Raw genomic sequence first — 24,147 nt, 5'->3', positions numbered from 1 at the left:
ATGACTTTTATTGCTAGTTTTCTTCTTTAATAGAAATTTTAAAAATGGACATGAACAGTATATCACAGCGAATAAATTTATCAGATGGTAACAACATGCCTATGTTTGGGTTTGGATGTTGGAACTTAGCTCCTGAAAAAGCGTTAGTTGCAGTGGAGTCCGCTGTGAAAAATGGCTATTGTTTATTTGATACCGCTGAGAAGTACAAGAATGAAGAAATGGTTGGAAAAGCTTTGAAAAACTCCACATTGTCACGTGACCAGTATTTTGTTGTGACGAAATTGTTGCCAAGCAAGCATGGATACAATAAAACAAAGGCGAGTTTACGAGAGAGTTTAACTCGCCTTGGCCTTGATTATGTGGACTTGTTTTTGATACATTCACCACACGAAGGAAAGAATATCGAGACATGGAAAGCTTTTGTTGAGTTGAAGCAGGAAGGGTTGGCCAAAAGCATTGGTGTTTCGAACTTTAATGTTCAACACTTGGAAGGTTTAATGGCAAGTGGGATGGAGAGCCCTGCTGTTAATCAAATTGAGCTCCATCCTTGGTACATTCCGGTGCGTTTTTAATCAATTTTGTAGGGTGGTTGCTATTTAGGGAGCTATTTGACTTTCACTGGAAAAGCTGATAACATCTTTTCGCTAATGTTGAGCTGGGGAAGACAGAACTACATAAAGTTTATAATTATATATGCATCATTGGATTGTTTAAGTGTATGTTTGTGTGTGATTGTAAATCTAGTAGAAGGTAGAGGTTGAAAAACAATGTGTTTGATACTTAAATTCTGAAAGAATGTGTTTTTTAATCTATAGAACTGTAATTACTATAATCGAGTTGTTTGAAAGAGATTACTTTTAAGCCTGTTGCTTTGATAACATGTCTTTAATTCTATCATTATTTCGTCCTCATATGAACATCTCTTTCATCATGAGGTAAAACCACTTTCTCTTTCTTGTCTTTACTTAATGTTTCCTTTTTCTTACAGGAAAACTGTGTTGAATACTGTCGAAAGCATAGTATAGCTGTCATGGGGTACTGTCCCTTAGCCAGAGCACGTCTTTTCGAGGATGGCAAATATGACATCATAGATAATCTTAGCAAAAAACATCAGAAAACAAAAGCACAACTTCTTTTAAGATGGGCTTTACAAAGAGAATTTATCACTATACCAAAATCAGCAAATCCAGAAAGAATTAAAGAGAACAGTGAAATCTTCGACTTCGTTTTGTCTGAAGATGATATGAATTTGATGAGTCAGCTAAATCAGGAGCTTCATATCGCCAAATGTTCAAGTGTCATGAACGAACCTTGGACTGGGTGAACAGAATTTCAACAATGCTCTGAATAACACGAAGACTAATCGGTATACGACGAAAACAAAACATATTTCTACGAATATAACATTGCTTTTTAAATGCATACTTTTTTAAAGAAAACAATACTTTCTTGAGATAGATTTCGAACTTATTTTTCAACTTTACATTATGAACGCTAAATCAATGGTGAAAATCTATCTCAATAATTTATTATCTTCTCTCACTTTAGACGCGTCATTAAACTTTTTCATTTAAGTGAGGTACGAATCAGATGTTCTCTTTATTATCGTGGCTTACATGATTCACTTGCGCTAGATATAGGTTTATTTGTTACTGACTTACTATTTTTCTTCTATGTTGTGTGGAGATATATTTAGAAATTTTTGTGAAAGCCGCCGCCCATAAACATAAAAACTAATTTTTTAACTCCGATAACAGCGACAAGAAATGCGATTGGAAACATCGCACAGCTCCCTTGTATCTCAAGTTTTCCAAAAAAAGATTTGCAGCTATGACTTTTATTGCTAGTTTTCTTCTTTAATAGAATTTTAAAAATGGACATAAATAGTGTATCACAGCGAATTAATTTATCAGATGGTAACAGTATGCCATTGTTTGGGTTTGGATGCTGGAACTTAGCTCCTAAAAAAGTGTTAGTGGCTCTCGAGTCCGCTGTGAAAAATGGCTATTGTTTATTTGATACCGCTGAAATGTACAAGAATGAAGAAATGATTGGAAAAGCTCTGAAAAACTCAACATTGTCACGTGACCAGTATTTTGTTGTGACGAAATTATTGCCAAGCAAGCATGGATATAATGAAGCAAAGTCGGGTTTACGAGAGAGTTTAACTCGCCTAGGTCTTGATTATGTGGACTTGTTTTTAATACATTCACCACATGGAGGAAAGAATATCGAGACATGGAAAGCTTTTGTTGAGTTGAAACAGGAAGGATTGACCAAAAGCATTGGTGTTTCGAATTTTAATGTTCAACACTTGAAAGGTTTAATGGCAAGTGGGATGGAGAGCCCGGCTGTCAATCAAATTGAACTTCATCCTTGGTACATTCCGGTGCGTTTTTAATCATTTTTTGTAGGGTGGTTGCTATTTAGGGAGCTATTTGACTTTCACTGGAAAAGCTGATAACATCTTTTCGCTAATGTTGAGCTGGGGAAGACAGAACTACATAAAGTTTATAATTATATATGCTTCATTGGATTGTTTAAGTGTATGTTTGTGTCTGATTGTAAATCTAGTAGAAGGTAGAGGTTGAAAAACAATGTGTTTGATACTTATAATTCTGAAAGAATGTGTTTTTTAATCTATAGAACCGTAACTACTATAATCGAGTTGTTTGAAAGAGATTACTTTTAAGCCTGTTGCTTTGATAACATGTCTTTAATTCTAACATTATTTGGTCCTCATATGGTAAGAGCACCCATGAACATCTCTTTCATCATGAGGTAAAACCACTTTCTCTTTCTTGTCTTTACTTAATGTTTCCTTTTTCTTACAGGAAAACTGTGTTGAATACTGTCGAAAGCATAGTATAGCTGTCATGGGTTACTGTCCCTTAGCCAGAGCACGTCTATTCGAGGATGGCAAATATGACATCATAGATAATCTTAGCAAAAAACATCAGAAAACAAAAGCACAACTTCTTTTAAGATGGGCTTTACAAAGAGAATTTATCACTATACCAAAATCAGCAAATCCAGAAAGAATTAAAGAGAACAGTGAAATCTTCGACTTCGTTTTGTCTGAAGATGATATGAATTTGATGAGTCAGCTAAATCAGGAGCTTCATATCGCCAAATGTTCAAGTGTCATGAACGAACATTGGACTGGGTGAACAGAATGTCAACAATGCTTTGAATAACACGAAGACTAATCGGTATGCGACCAAAACAAAACATATTTCTACAATTATAATATTGCTTTTTAAATGAAATATTTACTTGAAGAAAATAAGATAAATTTTAAACTTATTTTCACAACGCAGATGTATGCATAGAGATATCTCTGTGTTGGTATTTCATGAATTCTTGTTTTATGGAAAACATTTAGTGTATATTTGTTCATTCTGTAGAAGTTATAATGAATCGATTTACAAGTTTTTTAATAGAACTTTTAAAGTGTTCTAGCTTCATTTTACAAATTCTCACGTCAAGCTTCTAAATTTGGGACGAGTTTCTTTCAATAATTACATCGAATCGTGAATGTTCATTTTACCAGTCTTTTTTATTCCACTAGCTCTTCACAAATTTCAGTGTGTTTTATATAATATCATTTTTGTACCAATTCTGAATGTAAAAGTCCTTGTACACTAGGTTTTAACAAAAAACGTTTAAGTGTTGGAATAAAATGGTTTCTTTTATGACAGACACTTGCTAACAAATTTTGTAACAATATTCATAACTAAATCCCGCGCTAATTCTAAACTGATACATAAAGGTCTGAAACGAGGCTATCCAATTCACGCCACTTTTCTGTTTTTAGATCCTAGAGAGAGCTGCTTTTACATAAATGTTCACTATTATACGCGTCTGGTCGTACAAAAAAGGGTTGGGCCGAGGGAAGGGATTGAGGGGAGGGTGGAAGAAGGGTGGGGGAGGGGTTGACGAAGGGAGAATGGTGCATTCATTCGTTTAGGTGAATATGCACTCATGATCATGAGGCTCACACATGCACAACGCCTTTTTTCCCTCTCGATATGTCGGAAAAGATAATAGTTTTCTACCTCATTCAAAAAAACCTCCAGTTTTGTCATAATATGTTAACTTTCTTCATGTACAGGAGTTTTTATACGCTTCTTCGGTGATGTTTTATTTTGTCGCATCACTTTAATATTTTTTTGAGAGTGTGGTAGATCAGTTCCAACATCACGTGACTTTCCAACAGGACTGTAGTAGGCTATATTATTCAATACTTTACCTAGCTGATTTTTCGCCCACTCAACCATTCCGTCTGACTTATCGAGGCGATAACTTTTTGTTAGTATTATATTTTTAACGCCATCTTTTATATAATGTTCAATCAAACGTGACCGAAAAGGATTTTCGTTATCGTAATCTCCTACATGCCTCTGTTCTTCAAACTCTAATAATGAGTCTAAAACAGATGACCTGCATCGAGCTTTAAATAAGTTCAAATCTGTCCTAAATAGATTTGCTGCCTCGTTGTTCTTTGACTCGCTTATTCTTAAATGATAAAAACAAGAGCGAGCGTATTCCAGTAGTTCCCAAACATGAAACTCTTTTTTATTTGGTGATTTAAAAAATACGGGCTCTGTGTTTAAGACTCCCCTTCTAATTTCGATTTGTGGGTGAAAAATTTTACTTTTGAATCTCAATACAGGTACGCTTTCTGGATAATCGTCGCTAAAGTAAATTGTAAAATGAAATATTCCCTCTTTGTATGGTCCATCTCGTATAAACAAAACACCAAACCAAATCTGTAAAGACTTTACCGACGGGACTACGTAAATTCCATCTTGTTTGTGTTGGCTGACTAAGCTAAGTTCGTTTCGGATTACCTTGTTGCGATAATGCTTGTAAAATTCTTCAAAACCATTTTGAGGAGATTTTTCGATATCTTCGTCAATGATGGAACACTCGATGCTTAGATCCGACGACACGCTAGTGTTCAAATCGAACGACCTTCTCCGTGGTGGGAGGTTGTCTAAACTTAAGTTTAACCGCTCCTTCATATTTTGAAATTGTCTTCCTATTTCTGAAGATTTATTAAGTGAGAAAGAATCATCAATGGATCCATTTAAATCTTCTTGCGCTTTCACTTCCTTCTCATCAATGTTTTCATCATTTTCTAAATAAGATTGAAGAGGATTTGCGCTGACATCTTCCATTTTTTCTACTATACTCGTCTTTGTTTTTTTTAAAATAAGTATACTCGTGGAAGAAAGATCACAAGAATTCAAATGATATATAGCAGAATGTGAGCCAAACTCGATATAAAGTCGCTGAAGCGGAAAATACTTCGCCATGCTGATGTCAGCTTTTTTTTACCGAAGCAAAATTTATTAAAACATGTGAAATATAAAGCTATTAAAACTTACGTTTTTTTATTTTTCATGTGTTGCAAAAAAATTTTCGTGATTTTTAAATGAAAAAAGTTTGAAAAGTTTTTCCGTATCGCCGCACAGCAGCTGTTTTCATTTTTTATGGACGATTTCCTTATTGTTTTTATTCGTTTAAAAATTTATTATGTAGATTCAGTTAAACAACGTGTGTTGAAAACAAAAAGGCTTTACCATTGGAAAGAAACAGGCCTTTCATTCCATTAACTCTTTTTTTGTGGCTGGACTTTGCAAGGTTTTGTAAAGTTAAAGAAAGGGTAGGTGGATAGGACGTACCATGCTGTCGAAAATAGGAATAATTTTAAAAATTAGGACATTATGCGTGAAAGCAGAGAAAACGGACACGGATAAAATGAAACAAAAGTAATAGAGGGATTTCTGACTAGTTGTAAAGTAGCAGTTGGTTTCGTTCACCCTGAAACATGCACACATGAATCAAGAACGTTTTTATTACTAAGAACTGTTATTAAGAACGGAAAAAACATATTACTAAAAAACAGAAAAGAGTTTGTTATCACAGGTGGAACATGATAACTAAAATAAGATTTGTACTCATAATTTCGAAAGTTACAGGACGGTAAGAAAAGTTCGAGTTTAGCACTAAATTATCACTTGGAAGTGTCATAAGGGTTGATTCTTGCTGGATTTATTTCCACGTATTAACGAAATAATACTTTAGGTTCACGGTATATATTTTTTTGCAAATAGGGCTCTTAGAAACAATTATTTTCAGTTTTAAATTTTTGCAAAATCAATAAAAAAAACATCTGGTAACTGTGTGTTTCTGTAAGTGAGCGGTTTTCAGGAGAAGCTTTAAAAGAAATAGAGAAATGACACTTTGATTGTTATTTGCAGAATTTATTGATGAGATAAGTTAGAAAAAAAAAGAAAACAACCACCTAGAAAAGTTATTTAATATTTTCCAATTACACTGTATAATCCAACTCAAAAAGGTTATTTTATCCAAAGACAGTAAAATTCTATCTCGAAATTGATAGTGAATATTATCTTCTTCTCAAGTTTGCACGTGTACTTTATAGTACTTTATATTACAGAACTACATACAATTTGTGGTTGCTCTAATATGTCATATATCTCGATACCACAACATTCAACGATGATGAAAATGTATGGAACACCAATACTGGCTTCTGTGAAATCATATTCGATAAATCAATGCGATTATGTAAAAAAGCTACTCGTAAATCGATGAGCTTGTTCTGCGGTAATTTCATTTGATTGTGCGATAAACTTGCTTGGTTATGTGGTAAACTTATTCCATTATGCAATAAACTTATTCGATTATGCGATAAACTTATTCGATTATGCGATAAACTTATTCCATTCGATTATGTGATAAACTTATTCGATTATGCGATAAACTTATTCGATTATGCGATAAACTTATTCGATTCGATTATGTGATAAACTTATTCGATTATGCGATAAACTTATTCGATTATGCGATAAACTTATTCGATTCGATTATGTAATAAACTTATTCGATTATGTGATAAACTTATTCGATTATGCGATAAACTTATTCGATTATGCGATAAACTTATCGATTATGCGATAAACTTATTCGATTATGCGATAAACTTATTCGATTATGTGATAAACTTATTCGATTATGCGATAAACTTATTCGATTATGCGATAAACTTATTCGATTATGTGATAAACTTATTCGATTATGCGATAAACTTATTCAATTAATAATGTGAAAAATTCATTCGATAAAAATACATTTAGTAAAAACTCATTCGATAAATATTCGCTCAATAAATCTATTCAAACAGTTTGAAGAAGAAAATATTACGGCTCACATTGTTTGTAAGTTGTCTGGAATCGATCTTCGAAGCCTTGAGATTACAGAAATAATTGTTATGATGGGTTAACGTATAGTGTATAAAATTTGGAACGTTTTAACTTAGAAATTAGGTACAGAATTTTTCTAAAAAAATTAATTGACGAAGAATTTACTGTTTAAAAAATGGCGCCAATATTATATTGGGATAATAAATGTTGCGGTGAATACGGATTGAGTATAAGGGAATTCACTAAATGATCAGACTATGAATTTGATTTAAGTTCATTCATTTGATAAAAGATTTTCCTCTTTATGGCGAGGTTATGTTAAGAAAACTACTTAAAAAATAAGGAATTGTACGTGCAACGGTTTCGATTAAGGAGTAGTATCCATTGACTGGATGAGATTGGTGTCAATGCAAGAAAAAAAAGGAGATTAAGAAAAAGAGCATACAATGTACAAGGAACCAATCACCTGTCACAGACAGACACTAATCACGAACTGATTTGTTGGAATTTTTATCACTTTTGGTGGTGTAGATGGCTTTAGCAGGTTGCCAGTTCTTTAAAATTGTCTAGATAGCTAACAACAAAGCTGAAACTATCTGTCGAGTTTCATGGAAGGTGTAAAGAAGTTTGGACTCCCCCATTAATCTGTGGTCAGATCAAGACTTGGAAAATGTTTTAGCTGTCGATTTCATGATTAGGACGTGTGTTATTGCTAGGGAAAGTATGATAACAAGTAAGTCAACACACATCCAAAAAACACAAAGCCTGCGGCGGGATATCTTTAACGAGCCCATGAATTATTTAAATTTAATGAAGAGAATAGCATTCTGGATCCTTTTAATGATCTTGACCAGCATTACATTACGTTTTTAAACCACCATTAATCCAACAGTTGAGTAAGTGGAGAGATGCATTGTCAACACACCTAGTGCGAACTATATGAACGATTGGACAATCAGATTGCGGGTTTCAGGCCAACCAAATTGCCCCGTAGATGTGACACTAGAACATTATGAATTTTATGGTGTGGATGGTATAATTGAAGACGAGAATTAAACAAACCCAAGACCAATCTATGAATCACCAAAACGAAAAATAAACAATCATTGACACTGTTAAGCAGGAGATAAATCATCATTGTCACTAGAAATATTTTAATAAACATCGGAATTTTGTCGCAACTCTTCAATAGGATATTTTTGAAAACAGTGTAAACAAATTTCCTTCAAACAAGCTTCATTAGTAGCTTTTTTCTATGGTAATGTAGACAATGGTAAAAAGAAAGTTTTGTTGAATTTTTAGCGGTGTTTTTTTAAGGGAGATAAAAAACACAGCTCTTTGTTCTGCGTTAATCTGCTAGAAGAAACTGATGGACTTGCGTCAGCAGCATTTGTTTTTTTTCAGCGAATAAAAAAGAGAGTGGAATCTTCTTGAATTTTATCCTATAACCAGTGTTAATGTTCACCTAAATTAGAGTCCTAAGAAAAACAATATTTAAAAATTAGACGTTACCACAATGTTAAACTAAATGCTAATACACAAATAAATAAACAATCTTAGTTCCTCATCAAATATTTTTACCAGCTCAATTTAAAAGACGCCATACCTAGACGGTACAAAGTTTTGTTGAGAAAATTTCTCACTCGTCCAGCAACAGGTATAAAAGCTAATAGCTAATAAAAGGAGCATTGATAACTCCAGCGGTAGTTGATGGTAAACGTTTGTACTCTTTTTCGAGTCTTGTGTTAATTAACGTTGTTGTTCGAATAATTTACGTCTTTTACGTTAGATGCACTTAAATTACAAATGAAGATAAGATACATTGAAAAGCCTAAAGATAAGGGTTACACTATTATTAGTAAAGCTTGTTATCACCATAGAAGTACGTAAACACAATTAATTACAATTTGCCGTATACCTTTATCACTCAATGTGAAAGGTCCGATTTAAGCAAAAGGTTTCTGTTTAGGAAGTTCAAAAATGTCGAATGTTCACGATATTTAAAATTGTGCAATTTTTCTCGGCTACCGTGTAATAACGCTCGCAAAAAACGCAACGTTAATTGTGTTTTGTAAGTCATAGCAACAGTATGCTGTTAAACATTCTAGTTCAATTTGCAAAACATTTTTAAATAACTTATGGAATTTTCTTCAATAATCATGAAAAGTCATGGGAATTCAAAAAAAAAAAAAGAGTTATTGTTCTTTATGGTAGAACTTTAAAAGTTTTTTTAGTGTTATAACAGACTACTCCGTCGCACAAGTTACAAAAACTTATTATGTTTACAAATTAATCGTTTTGCATTATTATTTTATGTTCGGTTGGTTTCGCTTGTACCAAGCTATAACGGTCGTTTGTTATCTTTTAAGTGACCTGGAATTTACTGAAGCTAGATTTGTATTTTGAACAACGAGTTTTAACAGGCTAAATTTTGTTTTAAAAAACAAAAAAAAAAACGAAAATAGTTTTGTTTTTATTGCTTTTTACGTGCTACTTAGGTTTCATAAAAGCGGTGTTTACAAATTTGAATTCATTTTACTACTTTCATGTTTTTCATTCTCTTTTCCTGTGCCAGTTAAAATAATTAATTATTAATGTCAGCATTTTTTCTGCACAATTAACTAAATCAAATACACCCCCGTATAGGACTCCTAAATCAGTAATACGCCGTAGAACTTCCCGCCAAAACGGCCGATTTATTATATTTTAACAAAGAATAAAACGAACACATTCTCGATAAGTAATTCCCGACATTATTAGACAATCAATTAATGGTATTCTTCAGCGATAAGGCCAGTATATTCTTGAAAGGCATTATTGACAAAGAATTACAAAACACAAAAATTGATTTGTGCTACCTTGTGGGAGTGATAAAAGTGACAAAAATCGATTAAGTGACCCATGTGTGTTGCTTTTAAAAACCTCTCTTTGAAATTTAATTGTAATATTTTTGCTTCTGTTCAGTGGTTTAATATCATCTTATAGCATCTATAGCTACATATGTTATACAATTTTTTTTTTCTCATTGTCTAGCAATTCCAGTATTAGAGGACAAGGGAAAGTTATGTTTCGCCAAGCACAACTTAATCGAGTTAAATTACAGACAGTGTTTAAGCGACTTGCATCTTTTGTGCCAGTAGAGTTCAACACAAGTCTTAAGCAACATGGTTCACGCATCAATGGTCGGAAGTTTCTGCCAGGCTCTTCTCATAAAGATATGCCAGAATTTTTAAGCTACAGACACAACCCAAACCTAAAAGCTGTTCACTTCAAAGGTGACAAAAGTAAAGTTGCTACCGCAGTACGAGAATACATAGACGCTAATCTGCAAAGCAGCAGCGCGATATTATTTAAAGGTCTTCCAATCGAGAACGAACACGACTTTAATCGAATAGTTAAAGGCACAGGTTTTAAAATGATGCCATACGTAGGTGGTATCGCCAGCAGGGATACCTTAGTTGATAAAGTGTATGAAGCAAGTAACGAACCCAAGGAAATTAGTATTGATTTGCATAATGAGATGTCGTACGTCAAATGGTTCCCCAAAAAGGTAAACCTTTTGTTATTGTTGTGCATTGTTGTGTAGCTATTAACCTTCTCAGGGTCTGTTGTCTCTTTATTAACACGAGCAGTCAAAACGAAGGTTGGCTTTGATTTGTTGTTATTCATTGCTGTTGTTGATGTTAGTGTTTATTGCATTTTATTTATTGTTATTTACTTTCTTTTTTTTGTTCTATATCTAGCTACTTCTAGTCGTTCTGGTGTAGTCTCGTTGTGGCGTATCATAGCTACTTATTACAAACTATTTGGTAGCCTGTGGAAAAATCCACGGGTTCGCCCGTTCTTTTTATATCGCATTGCGTGCATCTAGCTACTTGCGGTACCATTTTGCGTGATAGACAGACGCATACGGGTATTATAATATAGATTCTTTAGATAATGTTCTGCTGCATCACCCCTTCAGCAATTGATGGAGAAACTCCGATTTGTTTCAACAGGGAATTATTGAGAGAGCTTGATCCAATATTTGTCAAAAAGGTGGATGAAAAAAAAATCCGATATATTAGGAATTATGGAACTCGTGAGAATTCGGATTATATGTCATGGCAGTCAATATTTGAGACTGATTCAAAAGAGGTAACCTACTTTAACGAATCAAACTTTTGGGCTTAAATTTTTTCGGCTTTAATATTTTGTTGCCTCAAAGTTTCGTGACCTTAAAATTTTGTCACAGCTTCATCGGCCTAAAAATAATTTGTGAATTTCGTCAGCCTTAATTTTTTTACTGATACGATCTTCTCAAAATGTTTTCACTTAGAGCCAACAAAGTTTGGGCTAGGAAGTGTTCTGTTTCCTTTGCTTTAATTGATGAATTCTTTACTGAACTTAAAACTTATTAATATGATTCTGTAAATTATATTAATTTGGTAGTTAGGGTGTCCATGGATATTAAGTTCTTTAAATATTGTGATCAGGTAAAATGGTTAAAATGTACACAATGTACAGAATAAGGCGCTGAACATGATAGCTAAATTCTCTTATTTCATATTGTTAACACAGAGAACAATATTTTGTTCCACTGTGATCGTTCTGTTTTATTTTTATGATGCTTGAGTTACTCACTTACATTCTTTTACCTTCTTTTAAAACACTTCTCTTTTGCAACTTTCTAGGCGAATAATAATCTCTGTATTCTTTTTTTTAGTGTGCAGAAGAAGTTCTGAAGTCTTTAAACAGCGAATGGAAATGGCATTCAGATGGTACCTTAACAAGTTGGCATATTGGTGATGCTTTTATAACACATCCAGAAACAAATGAAAAAATCTGGTTCAATCAAATACCAGCAATGCACAATTCGTTTTATTTTAATCATCCAGATTTTTATGATCAACCTGAATTAAAAACAGAAGAATTGCCTTTTCATATGACTTATGGTGATGGTGAAGAAATGGAGTTGGGGTTTATACAACAGCATCGAATTGCTCAATGGAAATTAGCTGTCGGAATTCAGTGGGAAAAGGGAGATTTGATAGTTCTGGATGATTTGTTAGTGCAACATGGACGAATGAGTTATCAAGGAGCGAGAAAACTAGTGGTTGGTTTAATTGATGAGTGATTTTTTTTGTAATATAAATTCAAATTATTTTTAATGCTTTGAAAGTAAAGAGACTTTTGGTTGCAGTATCTTAATAATGTAAAAAAATAATATCATGTTTCTAAAAGTTACTTTTTTGCTTTTGATGTTGTGCATTGCATTTTCTGAAAATTTTTAGCGAAAGTAATTCTGATGTGTCGGTAAGAAATATCTAATTATTTTATATCGTTATATTATATTGTATATTATATTGTGTATTTTTTGTAATATAAATATTTCTAATGATTGTCCTCACCAATGGGTTATTTGCACAAGTTCTTCTTTAACCATCACTTGAAACACTCATAACTGTTATTTTATCGGTAAGCATAATAACATGTTTCTTTCCGCGACAAACTGGCAACAAAGTTATCTGCGAAATGCAGAACCATATGTTTGAATGAAAATGAGCACGATTAAAATTATAGAATGTAAAAAGACACTGAATTTTTTTCTTCAACTTTTATAATATAGCCAACTATAGCCAACCGTAGCCAACTATTTTTTAACTATTATCCAGCTATAGCCAATTTTCGCCAACTATAGCCAACTATAGCTAACTATAGCCAACTATAGCTAACTAAAGCCAATTATAACCAACTATAGCTACCTGTAGCCAACTATAGCCAACTATAGCAAACTGTAGTCAACTATAGCTAACCGCAGCCAACTATTATCCAACTATAGCCAACTATAATCAGCCGTAGCCATCTATTAACCAACTAACTATGCTAACTATTTCAGCAAAAAAGTAGAGCATTTCTTCCTTCCTCTTTCTTTCAAAACCGGGCCTGTTCAACATCGTAGGAAAAAAACGACACTTGCCAATCAATGCAAATAAATAGTTTTTGGGAAAGTGAGTGCAGGGTAATAAAGACTATACGAGTAACTACGCCGAGGGGAACACGCATGAGAGCTGTCTTTATATTATAAATGCACGAGTAGGATCATTTCCCCCGAGAATAAGCCAAACATACATTCCTACAACTTGTGTGAAAAATAAACTTGATTGATACATTATTCATAAGTGTTTGAAAAAAAGACTGTTGTATTATGCGGGTAAATCATTTAAAACTTAAAATTGCGAAACAACATGTTTTTGAAAATCCCTGTCCTGTCCTGTCTTCTTCTGACAAATTATGTCATAACTTAGTGACAATTATATGTTTTTTATCACATAACATTTAGTTCTTAGTAGAATAATCAAGCGATACAAGCCAAATGTTTTTTTTATATTATTGAATGATTATTAGTACGTGAAGAATGGGAAAATACTTCTTCAAAATCAAAGAAAATCAGACACTGCAAGAGATAGCCAAACGCACGATATAACCAACTGCAAGATATAACTAACTGCAAGATATAACTAACTGCAAAATATAACCAACTACAAGATATAACTAACTGCAAGATATAACTAACTGCAAAATATAGCCAACTGCAAGATATAACTAATTGCAAGATATAACTAACTGCAAGATATAACTAACTGCAAGATATAACTAACTGCAAGACATAACTAACTGCAAGATATAACTAACTGCGAGATATAACCAACTGCAAGATATAACTAACTGCAAGATATAACCAACTGCAAGATATAACTAACTGCAAGATATAACTAACAGCAAGATATAGCCAACTGCAAGATATAACTAACTGCAAAATATAACCAACTACAAGATATAACTAACTGCAAGATATAACTCACTGCAAGATATAGCCAACTGCGAGATATAACTAACTGCAAGATATAACTAACTGCAAGATATAACTAACTGCAAGATATAACTAACTGCGAGATATAACCAACTGCAAGATATAACTAATTGCAAGATATAACCAACTGCAAAATATAACCAACTGCAAGATATAACTAACTGCAAGATATAACTAATTGCAAGATATAACTAACTGCAAGATATAACTAACTGCGAGATATAACCAACTGCAAGATATAACCAACTGCAAGATATAACTAACTGCAAGATATAACTAACTGCAAGATATAACTAACTGCAAGATATAACCAACTGCGAGATATAACTAACTGCAAGATATAACTAACTGCAAGATATAACTAACTGCAAGATATAGCCAACTGCAAGATATAACTAATTGCAAGATATAACTAACTGCAAGATATAACTAACTGCAAGACATAACTAACTGCAAGATATAACTAACTGCAAGATATAGCCAACTGCAAGATATAACTAATTGCAAGATATAACCAACTGCAAAATATAACCAACTGCAAGATATAACTAACTGCAAGATATAACTAATTGCAAGATATAACTAACTGCAAGATATAACTAACTGCGAGATATAACCAACTGCAAGATATAACCAACTGCAAGATATAACTAACTGCAAGATATAACTAACTGCAAGATATAACCAACTGCGAGATATAACTAACTGCAAGATATAACTAACTGCAAGATATAACTAACTGCAAGATATAGCCAACTGCAAGATATAACTAATTGCAAGATATAACTAACTGCAAGATATAACTAACTGCAAGACATAACTAACTGCAAGATATAACTAACTGCAAGATATAGCCAACTGCAAGATATAACTAATTGCAAGATATAACAAACTGCAAGATATAACTAACTGCAAGACATAACTAACTGCAAGATATAACTAACTGCGAGATATAACCAACTGCAAGATATAACTAACTGCAAGATATAACTAACTGCAAGATATAACTAACTGCAAAATATAACCAACTGCAAGATATAACTAACTGCAAGATATAACTAATTGCAAGATATAACTAACTGCAAGATATAACTAACTGCGAGATATAACCAACTGCAAGATATAACTAACTGCAAGATATAACTAACTGCAAGATATAGCCAACTGCAAGATATAACTAACTGCAAGATATAACTAACTGCAAGATATAACTAACTGCAAGATATAACTAACTGCAAGATATAACTAACTGCAAGATATAACTAACTGCAAGACATAGCTAACTGCAAGATATAACTAACTGCAAGATATAGCCAACTGCAAGATATAACCAACTGCAAGATCTAACTAACTGCAAGATATAACTAACTGCAAGATATAACTAACTGCAAGATATAACTAACTGCAAGATATAACTAACTGCAAGATATAACTAACTGCAAGATATAACTAACTGCAAGATATAACTAACTGCAAGATATAACTAACTGCAAGATATAACTAACTGCAAGACATAGCTAACTGCAAGATATAACTAACTGCAAGATATAGCCAACTGCAAGATATAACTAACTTCAAGATATAACTAACTTCAAGATATAACCAACTGCAAGACATAGCTAACTGCAAGATATAACAAACTGCAAGATATAACTAACTGCAAGACATAACTAACTGCAAGATATAACTAACTGCGAGATATAACCAACTGCAAAATATAACTAACTGCAAGATATAACTAACTGCAAGATATAACTAACTGCAAGATATAACTAACTGCGAGATATAACCAACTGCAAGATATAACTAACTGCGAGATATAACTAACTGCAAGATATAACTAACTGCAAGATATAACTAACTGCGAGATATAACCAACTGCAAGATATAACTAACTGCGAGATATAACTAACTGCAAGATATAACTAACAGCAAGATATAACTAACTGCGAGATATAACCAACTGCAAGATATAACTAACTGCGAGATATAACCAACTGCAAGATATAACTAATTGCAAGATATAACTAACTGCAAGATATAACTAACTGCAAGATATAACTAACTGCAAGATATAACTAACTGCAAGACATAGCTAACTGCAAGATATAACTAACTGCAAGATATAGACAACTGCAAGATATAACCAACTGCAAGATCTAACTAACTGCAAGATATACCTAACTGCAAGATATAACTAACTGCAAGATATAACTAACTGCAAGATATAACTAACTTCAAGATATAACTAACTTCAAGATATAACCAACTGCAAGACATAGCTAACTGCAAGATATAACAAACTGCAAGATATAACTAACTGCAAGACATAACTAACTGCAAGGTATACCCAACTGCAAGATATAACTAATTGCAAGATATAACTAACTGCAAGATATAACTAACTGCAAGACATAGCTAACTGCAAGATATAACTAACTGCAAGATATAGCCAACTGCAAGATATAACTAACTTCAAGATATAACCAACTGCAAGATCTAACTAACTGGAAGATATAACTAACTGCAAGATATAACTAACTGCAAGATATAACTAACTGCAAGATATAGCCAACTGCAAGATATAACTAACTTCAAGATATAACTAACTTCAAGATATAACCAACTGCAAGACATAGCTAACTGCAAGGCCTGGACCGGCTTTTACTTTCTAATTTTGTAAAAGTTTGTAACCATTGAAATCTTGTTTATTCAACATAGCTATCTAAATTTATGCCGGTAAAAACAGAGTTAAGGGCCTCCTACAATCCAAGTTCCGTTGACCAACCGTTATTAAAACAGTATCTTCTGCCTTTCTGATGTTCTGGTAGCTAGCCATTAGCGATTCTATAGCTAGGTACCTCTATGGCTAGATAGACAAAAACAGGCAGGGTCATCAGCTTAACGGCACAACATTTCTTACCCGATAAGTCTCCGTGATTAATTAACACAACCTTTGCACTCAACATTTTAATTACCAGCAAAATGTTCTGGCTCCTAAAATACTACTCACAGAGGCTCCTGGTAGTGTTTAGCCTGGATACTGTGGACCTTAATTAATGAAGTTTGCCGAGAGAAAAAAATGTGCAATTGGAGATTATTGTCTAAACCGTAAAGGTTTAAGTCCGTCTTCGTCCTCAGGGTTTCTATGCACCTGAATCGTTATCCGTCATGGAAAATGGCCCTGAAATAAAGTTAACTAGACTTTCCCTTCTATCACTGCAGCTGTATAGTATTTAAAGTATGCTACGCGATGAAATTAAACGTAATTTTTTGCAGGGATTTTTTCTTTTTCCTTTCTTTAATCTTCTTTAGTAAAAGTTCCATTCACGAAGCAAAAAACAGATGTGTATAAGTGAAGATACCGTTTAGTTTTCGTGATTTCTTGCTATATGTGTTTTATTTACATCTGGCCTATAGAATTATTATTTTATAAAGTTAACTACGCGGATGTAAAGGATATGAAACAAACAAAAAAATGAAAAAGGAAAAGAGTTCTCTGCATGTTCGTTCAATTTTCTTTATGATGACTAAGAGAAATAATTTGCAATTAAAAATATTTTTACTATGCACATATTTTTTTCGAACATATGGTTATATTGAGTCCTCCTCCGCAGATACTATTTACATTTCGTTACCAGTTCCTAAAAGTTAGTAAAAGTTTTGGCTAAACATTACATTAAGATGTATTTTAATTTACAGGCAATAAGCGTGTTTTGGAAATCTCTCTCTCTCTCTCTCTCTCTTTCTGTCCTTTAAAAAATACCAATATATAGTATTCTTATTATCTGCGAAGAAGGGTGATAAGTTGAGGAAAAAGTAAAAACAAAAACGGCACCATCTGGTTCAGGCGGACGTGTTTTCGCAATGAAAAGCTTGACTATATTTTCTCACATTAAATATGAAAACGTCAATTTAATAGTAAAAATCTATTTTAAAAATAACAGTACAGTTAATCTGCGCCATTTTTTAACCCGTGACACACAAGAAAAAGCAAAAGGAAAGAAAAGGTAAAAAAAAGAAGGAAGATAAGATATTAAAGGTAACATTATTGTCTATACTTCGTTCCGGATCAGAAAAAATCGTCATAACAAGGTCTGTTTTTTTATATTGTCAAATCTTTGTTCACAAGAGATTTGTATAAATGAGTCAGAGTTTACAATCATCGATAGAAATTTTAAGACAACATTATTTTATGGTCGCTTTTTTGAACAATAAAAACTTCGGATACTAAACTTTCAGCAGCACGCAGTCATGCGTCTAAATTGCGCTCACTCACTCTTGTCTTTATAAAGAAGCTATCGACAACAATCCTGTTGAAAAATTACACGTCTGGAGGTTTATAGGACTGCTTCTTCATTAACTGTTTGAGAGACGCAAAAATAGCCAACTATGACGAATTCTTGAATAATATCGAGTATTTTAAGGTTTAATTCTAAGGTTAACTAAAAATTTGTTAAAATAGTTATAAAAAAAATAATTATAATACTTATAAATAACGCTAGTTATAATAGTAAAAGAATCAAGTATCTTGTCGCATAAAATCATCACCACCTGTCGTCACTTTGTTCTGACTTCTTTTTGTTCAGCGTCATTATACTCCAGTAGTAATGTTTTTATTGGTATAATCTTGGAGGAAAGAATACGTATTCTTTCCTCCAAGGTATAATTCGACAGTAAAATAAAATCAATTTGACTTCTTTAATTACTACATGTAGAATATACGTAAAAATATTCAACTTAAAACTGGAAACTTATATAACGGTGTTGTAACAGTGAATGGTACCATGTGGTAACAACAGTGTTATAGCTCATTTCCGCTAGGCGATATATGCCAAGCGCAGAGAAGTTTCATCATTTAAAAGTAGCATTGATTTCTATCTTTGAATGTCGGAAATTTTCGCTACTTGCAATCATTGATTATTCCGTGCCGCGCGGAATATTTCGCCTAGCGATGACGCAGTAACTACATTTTTACATACGTTCGCCGAAGTGTTTAGATCTATTTGTAATATAAATACATTGCTTATATGTTATTCTTTATTTTTAATTATATATAAATTCTTATTATACTAGTTTCATCATTCGTTATAGAGTGCGACAAATCCTGGTAGCAATATGACAAAGAAGGTTTTTTTGTGGACTGCACCTCGGTGTATCTCAACAGCATTTGAACGATCAATAATGGAAATCAATCACTCCAAGATATTTCATGAACCCTATTCAAGAAGTTACTATTTCGGTCCGGAACGACAAAGTTGCAGATACGAAAGTAGTCCGGTAGATTTGAAAGCATCATACTTGGATACATGTAAAAAACTGACCAAGGAATTCGACGGTATAGAGGTCATATTTTCAAAGGACATGGCGTACGCTATCGAGAATCATTTTGATGAAATGCTAAAGGACGAACTGAAAAACTTTCAACACACATTTTTGATCCGAAATCCTAAAAAAACAGTTGTCAGTTTGTATAAAGCGTCGGTAAATACACAACTAACCGGATGGGATTTTTTCGATCCAGTCGAAGCTGGATTTAAGCAAATGTATGATTTGTATCAGTTCATTATAAACCGGTTAGACCAGCAACCGGTGATTATTGATGCAGATGATTTGTTGGCGAACCCGGCTGAAACAATGGAAGGTAACTTTGCTCCGGTCAACTTTAATTTATTTAACAAAAATTAGGTTTGACGGAGGGAATTTGGACTAACGAAGCAAAGAGGTCACATTGGTAGTCTTTTGTTGTTCTAAAAATTAAGAGTACATGCTTTGGAATTGTTAATTTTGTAACATTGATAAAGTAAACACTGCAACTATTATTGGCAAGGAAGACAAGCTTTGACCAAACCTGTTTCATTTGAGTCATAGATTGTTACACATAATAATTGATTTGAAACTAGTTTGGGGTTAAATGAAATTAAGTTCATGATAAGGATATTCATGGAATTTCTTTTGAAATACAGCTAATCTAAACTTAGCGCAAACTCTCACATTTGTGACAAAGTTATACACAAATGGAAAAGTCAATCATTATGGTCCAATCATCACAATTTGTATATATAAATATTTTAAATTTTACTTTATTTATAACTCTTCTATTTCTTTCTCTATTTCAGCCTACTGCAAAGTCACAAATCTTCCATTTGATGAAAATATGTTGAAATGGGAACCTGGTCCAATACTGGATTGGGATGTTTGGAATGGTTGGCATGACAGCGCACTCAAAAGCTCAGGATTTACCAAGCATGATGTCCAGCAGCTACAAAATTTTGAAAACTTGGACGATTACCCATTAGAAGTACAGTCGTGTGTAAAAGAATGTCAAGTGTATTATGAGTTTTTAAGAACCCGAAAAACTGAACCAACAAATACATGTTAAGACTGTTTGAGATGTAAAGAAAAAACGCTGTTGCGTCATTCAACTGTTTACAAATGAAATTTTCACCAGCACCAAATATTTCCACGTTAACCGTTTTTCTAATGTTATTCTTTTAGCAATGTTTAGTTGATGAAAGGAAAAGCTATCTATTATTTGTCAGTTTCTTGTGCAGGGTGCAGATTGTAGAAGTACCCTAAGGATTACATTTTGCGGGTAATAAAATAGTTGGCAATGTTTGATAAAATTTCTTCCCTTAGTTCTAATTCGAAAATTTGAGTTTTAAAGGGAAACACAAGTAGCTATTAATCTATACACACATTTTTAAAAAATAATTTAATCTCTAATTTTTCACGAAGTTGAATATATTTATAAAGGTTTTATGTACTATTATGACACGAAACACCTAAAGTAACAAATCATAGACTTGATGCTACTGTTGACAAATTAAAACATGAAGTAGCAAAATATTTGCGCTTTGCAAAGGGGTAGGACGGGGGATATTTTGTAGGTGTTGTATAAAAAGAAATTCTTCTCCTAATCATGTGTCCTATACAAGGAGATGAAAAAATTGTTCTTGATGTACACAAATTAGTCTTTCTGATGGTATGAAATGCTTTTTTAACCGAAAGAGTTGAAGGTTTAATGCACTAACGGCGTTCCATGCATGAATCTGCAGAATGATTATTAATGCTTAACCTCGTTCCCAGCTCCTGTTGTCTTTTTTATATCGGGACGACGAGATGTTTATATCACCTTTCTGATGTAAGAAAAGATACAAGACGCCCTGGGAACTAGGTTGATAAATGCTGCTTTTTTATATTTTCGTGCAGGAGATGTCCTTCTTACGACTAATTAGCGTTTTATTTTTCTTTCATTTTTGGTTTGTGTTTTATTTTCGTGAAAAAACGCAGCTGTTGTAAAACAGGCGTATGAAATGGAAATAAGAAAACAACAATTTTCTCGACATTATTTTTATTTATTTTTATTTATTTTTTATCTGAGCTACATCATGCCAAAAACTGAAGGATTAGGAGTAAAGGCGTGACGGTCACAAGTCAAATTGGCGTTTTCAGTCTCTTCGTAACTCGTAAAATTCATACACAAAAATTTTAAACACATTTTTCACGAGATATTATCTAAGATTGCACCAGCAAATGCACCTCAAAATCCAAGATCTCACAAGTGTTTGGCTATGCGAGCCTGATTACTTGTCAGAAATCTGACTCAGAGCTAATCTGCTTAGAAAATACTATAATTTTATCCCAAGATAATTTCTTTTATATTAAAAAAACCCGCTTCATTTAAATGGAGTTGTAATTGGTTGTCAAAGTCTCATCATAATGGTAGCTGATACAACCATCTGCGGATTTCCACCTAAGAATAGAAAAGGATCGAAATGGACAATTGTGATTTCTTAGGAAAAAACTGAAAGTTGAAATCATGTTTATTTTTCTCGCGGATGCAAACGAAAAAAAATATAGATATAATAAAAACTAGAATAACCAATCAAATAAAAGTATTATTCTAACCTCCTCCCTAGGGCTCTTTTTCTCTTTCTGACAATCTCAGACGGCGAGATTGTCAGAAAGAGAAAAAGCTCCCTGGGGACGGAGTTGGTATTATTCTTGTTTCGGAATTGATCCATTTTGTTCTCGAGTAAATTCAGCTCAATACCGCTTTCCATTAAAAAAGCATGCTTGGGCGTAGCTACTAGAATTTAGCATTAGGGCATGCGCATTGTAATTTCTTTTTTAGGCTGAAATGTTTGTATTTTGACAGCTTTTGCCTTGTTGATAAGTTTTGCCTTGTTGATAAGTTACTCCGTAACATTTTGCCTTGTTGATAAGTTACTCCGTAAAAACGGCTCAGGGGCCACAAGACCCTGGGGACGAGGTTGCTTTAAAAGTTAAGACGAGTCAACTTCTTCAACTTCTAAACCTTTGCAGACAAAAAACGTTTTTAAAACCTGAACGCTGCATTCACGTGTAAGTAAATACTTTCACAAGTTTACGAAAAAAATTTACGTATATAGTATCTCCTTACGTGAGATTTTGTCACATATTGCGCATCATTCTGTTCAAATATGTCTCTCGCGTTTACCCATCTCGGGTAAATTTTACATTTTCTTTTTTGATTTATTCAACTTGACAGCAATCAACAAATATCATGTTTGCTTCCCGCTTTATCATCTTCTTTAACTACTACAGAAAAAGTTCGATCACCAATATCCACACCGTTATCGTAAAATAAATACCATGATTTTTTAAGCACAACTTTGATCAAGGACATTAGTTTGTCAATAGGGATGCATGTTTTGTTCTCTTACTCATCATCATTTAGCAGTTATTCCCTGGTGTTGCATAATATATCCTTTATCAGTACATTTATGCACAGTGAAGGAATTTCAAAAGATACCATACACTCGTCGTCCTCGATCCGCATGTCGCTCATAGAAACAAGCCCATGAAAAGGGCGAAAGGAAAACTTATTATAAAAATTTCAAATGAAAATTGAAATCGAGAGAGTCCTATCAAATAAATGTTCTTTCATAAAGAATGGAATCTGGCCCAATACAATTTCAACATGAATTAAAAAAAGTTTAAAAGCTTTGTGGAAGACATTTGTTCCAAAAAGCAAACATTAAGAGAGTGAGAAAAAGTTTAAAATGTTGCGATGGTTTTCGTCAAAACAGAGTCTAAACATTTCAATAGATAGCAATTAAATAAAAGGAAAAGCTATCACGCGTGCTAAATAACTTTCTGATGCTTTCAAGCTAACGGAGTGAACCAGCTGGGTACAAGCACCATTCTGATTTGTAAAGGTCAATGGTCACTGCTGCAATAGAAAAGTTTTAAAAAAAACATAAGAAACGTTTAAGAAGTGTGTATTTTTGGAAAATTATCAGCACAAACAATTGTTTGCATACATACCTTGAAAAATTCTATCCAGGAGCAAGCCACAATAAGACAAGTATACAATTTCAACAAATGCTGATAAATGTTAAATGCTGATAAATGTGGAGAAATAATGAGTTGCAAGAAATGGAATTTCTTATCCACTGAAAACTTAAAAAGAACAGGACTACAGTGATTTTAATGTTTTTTCTTACTTCCACTGCGGTTGGTAATTCTTTTTGGTTATCATTTCATTTCATCTTATTCTGCTTTTGGGATCTTAGAGGCTTTCTTTTGACATTCTTTTTTTTGGGTGATACACTGTAACTCGCGGAAAAATTTAAAAACCCCACCATCCCCAAATTTTCTTCTAGTGAAATCTCGTTATCAAATTCGCGCTCTTGAACTTTTTGTCTGATCCATTGAAAGTTCAATATAACAGGACCTGACAGTATATTATGTTATTTTTGAATGAAAATCTAAAATATCATGGAAATTGTTGTCCATTGGTACAATATTAAATAATGTTTAAATTCGCAGACAGCTGGAAAAATAGATCTATTGATCAAGAAGAAAGTCATTTGTGTGCTGGAAATAATTTTTTTGATAAGTTATTTCAAATGAGCTATATATTTCTTATGTGGAGGTGAACTAAAGAAGAGGTGTTAAAGATAGCAATAAAAAATATTGCTTTTTATCTTTGAAAAGCAATTTTTCAGTCTAGAAAATCAACGAATGAAAAATGGACCACAGCAACAGCACAAGCAAATTTGCATGCGTTGA

At 33.1% G+C, this 24,147-nt stretch overlaps 5 protein-coding genes across 6 annotated transcripts; 4 read left to right on the top strand and 1 right to left on the bottom strand.

The window, feature by feature from the left end:
* The first annotated feature begins 33 nt into the window (after positions 1–33).
* On the top strand, positions 34–1,731 carry LOC130636679 (9,11-endoperoxide prostaglandin H2 reductase-like). Its single transcript, XM_057446478.1, has 2 exons — positions 34–560; positions 989–1,731. The coding sequence occupies exons 1-2, from the start codon at positions 45–47 to the stop codon at positions 1,322–1,324; spliced, it is 852 nt and encodes a 283-aa protein (XP_057302461.1). The 5' UTR covers positions 34–44; the 3' UTR covers positions 1,325–1,731.
* A 2-nt stretch (positions 1,732–1,733) lies between these two features.
* Positions 1,734–3,432, top strand: LOC130636677 (9,11-endoperoxide prostaglandin H2 reductase-like). The gene is made up of 2 exons (XM_057446477.1): positions 1,734–2,389; positions 2,835–3,432. The coding sequence occupies exons 1-2, from the start codon at positions 1,874–1,876 to the stop codon at positions 3,168–3,170; spliced, it is 852 nt and encodes a 283-aa protein (XP_057302460.1). The 5' UTR covers positions 1,734–1,873; the 3' UTR covers positions 3,171–3,432.
* A 102-nt stretch (positions 3,433–3,534) lies between these two features.
* On the bottom strand, positions 3,535–5,496 carry LOC130636675 (AKT-interacting protein homolog A-like). 2 transcript variants are annotated; one of them, XM_057446475.1, is made up of 2 exons: positions 5,394–5,496; positions 3,535–5,143 (listed from the first exon to the last, which is right to left on the bottom strand). In XM_057446475.1, the coding sequence occupies exon 2, from the start codon at positions 5,025–5,027 to the stop codon at positions 4,095–4,097; it is 933 nt and encodes a 310-aa protein (XP_057302458.1). In that variant the 5' UTR covers positions 5,028–5,143; positions 5,394–5,496; the 3' UTR covers positions 3,535–4,094. The 2 variants fall into 2 exon arrangements, with proteins under 2 accessions (XP_057302458.1, XP_057302457.1); XM_057446474.1 differs by lacking the exon at positions 5,394–5,496 and having other exon boundaries at positions 3,535–5,336.
* Positions 5,497–10,182: 4,686 nt separating this feature from the next.
* On the top strand, positions 10,183–13,604 carry LOC130635479 (uncharacterized). The gene is made up of 3 exons (XM_057444812.1): positions 10,183–10,785; positions 11,172–11,372; positions 11,941–13,604. Exons 1-3 carry the CDS (start codon positions 10,300–10,302, stop codon positions 12,349–12,351), a joined length of 1,098 nt encoding a protein of 365 aa, XP_057300795.1. The 5' UTR covers positions 10,183–10,299; the 3' UTR covers positions 12,352–13,604.
* Positions 13,605–17,904: 4,300 nt separating this feature from the next.
* Positions 17,905–21,678, top strand: LOC130636671 (uncharacterized). The gene is made up of 3 exons (XM_057446466.1): positions 17,905–18,130; positions 19,183–19,732; positions 20,208–21,678. Exons 2-3 carry the CDS (start codon positions 19,207–19,209, stop codon positions 20,468–20,470), a joined length of 789 nt encoding a protein of 262 aa, XP_057302449.1. The 5' UTR covers positions 17,905–18,130; positions 19,183–19,206; the 3' UTR covers positions 20,471–21,678.
* Positions 21,679–24,147: the final 2,469 nt, after the last annotated feature.

This window comes from Hydractinia symbiolongicarpus, chromosome 3 (genome assembly GCF_029227915.1).
Source record: "Hydractinia symbiolongicarpus strain clone_291-10 chromosome 3, HSymV2.1, whole genome shotgun sequence".
In the NCBI taxonomy this organism is placed as follows: Eukaryota; Metazoa; Cnidaria; class Hydrozoa; order Anthoathecata; family Hydractiniidae; genus Hydractinia; species Hydractinia symbiolongicarpus.
This window is presented reverse-complemented; position numbering and strand designations above follow the sequence as displayed.

Bases quoted from the DNA above. Each gene is read 5' to 3' on its own strand.
- LOC130636679 (XM_057446478.1), top strand. From the start codon at position 45: ATGGACATGAACAGTATATCACAGCGAATAAATTTATCAGATGGTAAC. The intron at 561-988 runs GTGCGTTTTTAA...TTTTTCTTACAG, and splicing joins TCCATCCTTGGTACATTCCG to GAAAACTGTGTTGAATACTG.
- LOC130636677 (XM_057446477.1), top strand. From the start codon at position 1,874: ATGGACATAAATAGTGTATCACAGCGAATTAATTTATCAGATGGTAAC. The intron at 2,390-2,834 runs GTGCGTTTTTAA...TTTTTCTTACAG, and splicing joins TTCATCCTTGGTACATTCCG to GAAAACTGTGTTGAATACTG.
- LOC130636675 (XM_057446474.1), bottom strand. From the start codon at position 5,321: ATGGCGAAGTATTTTCCGCTTCAGCGACTTTATATCGAGTTTGGCTCA.
- LOC130635479 (XM_057444812.1), top strand. From the start codon at position 10,300: ATGTTTCGCCAAGCACAACTTAATCGAGTTAAATTACAGACAGTGTTT. The intron at 10,786-11,171 runs GTAAACCTTTTG...TAGATTCTTTAG, and splicing joins TCAAATGGTTCCCCAAAAAG to ATAATGTTCTGCTGCATCAC. The intron at 11,373-11,940 runs GTAACCTACTTT...TCTTTTTTTTAG, and splicing joins TTGAGACTGATTCAAAAGAG to TGTGCAGAAGAAGTTCTGAA.
- LOC130636671 (XM_057446466.1), top strand. From the start codon at position 19,207: ATGACAAAGAAGGTTTTTTTGTGGACTGCACCTCGGTGTATCTCAACA. The intron at 19,733-20,207 runs GTAACTTTGCTC...TCTCTATTTCAG, and splicing joins CCCGGCTGAAACAATGGAAG to CCTACTGCAAAGTCACAAAT.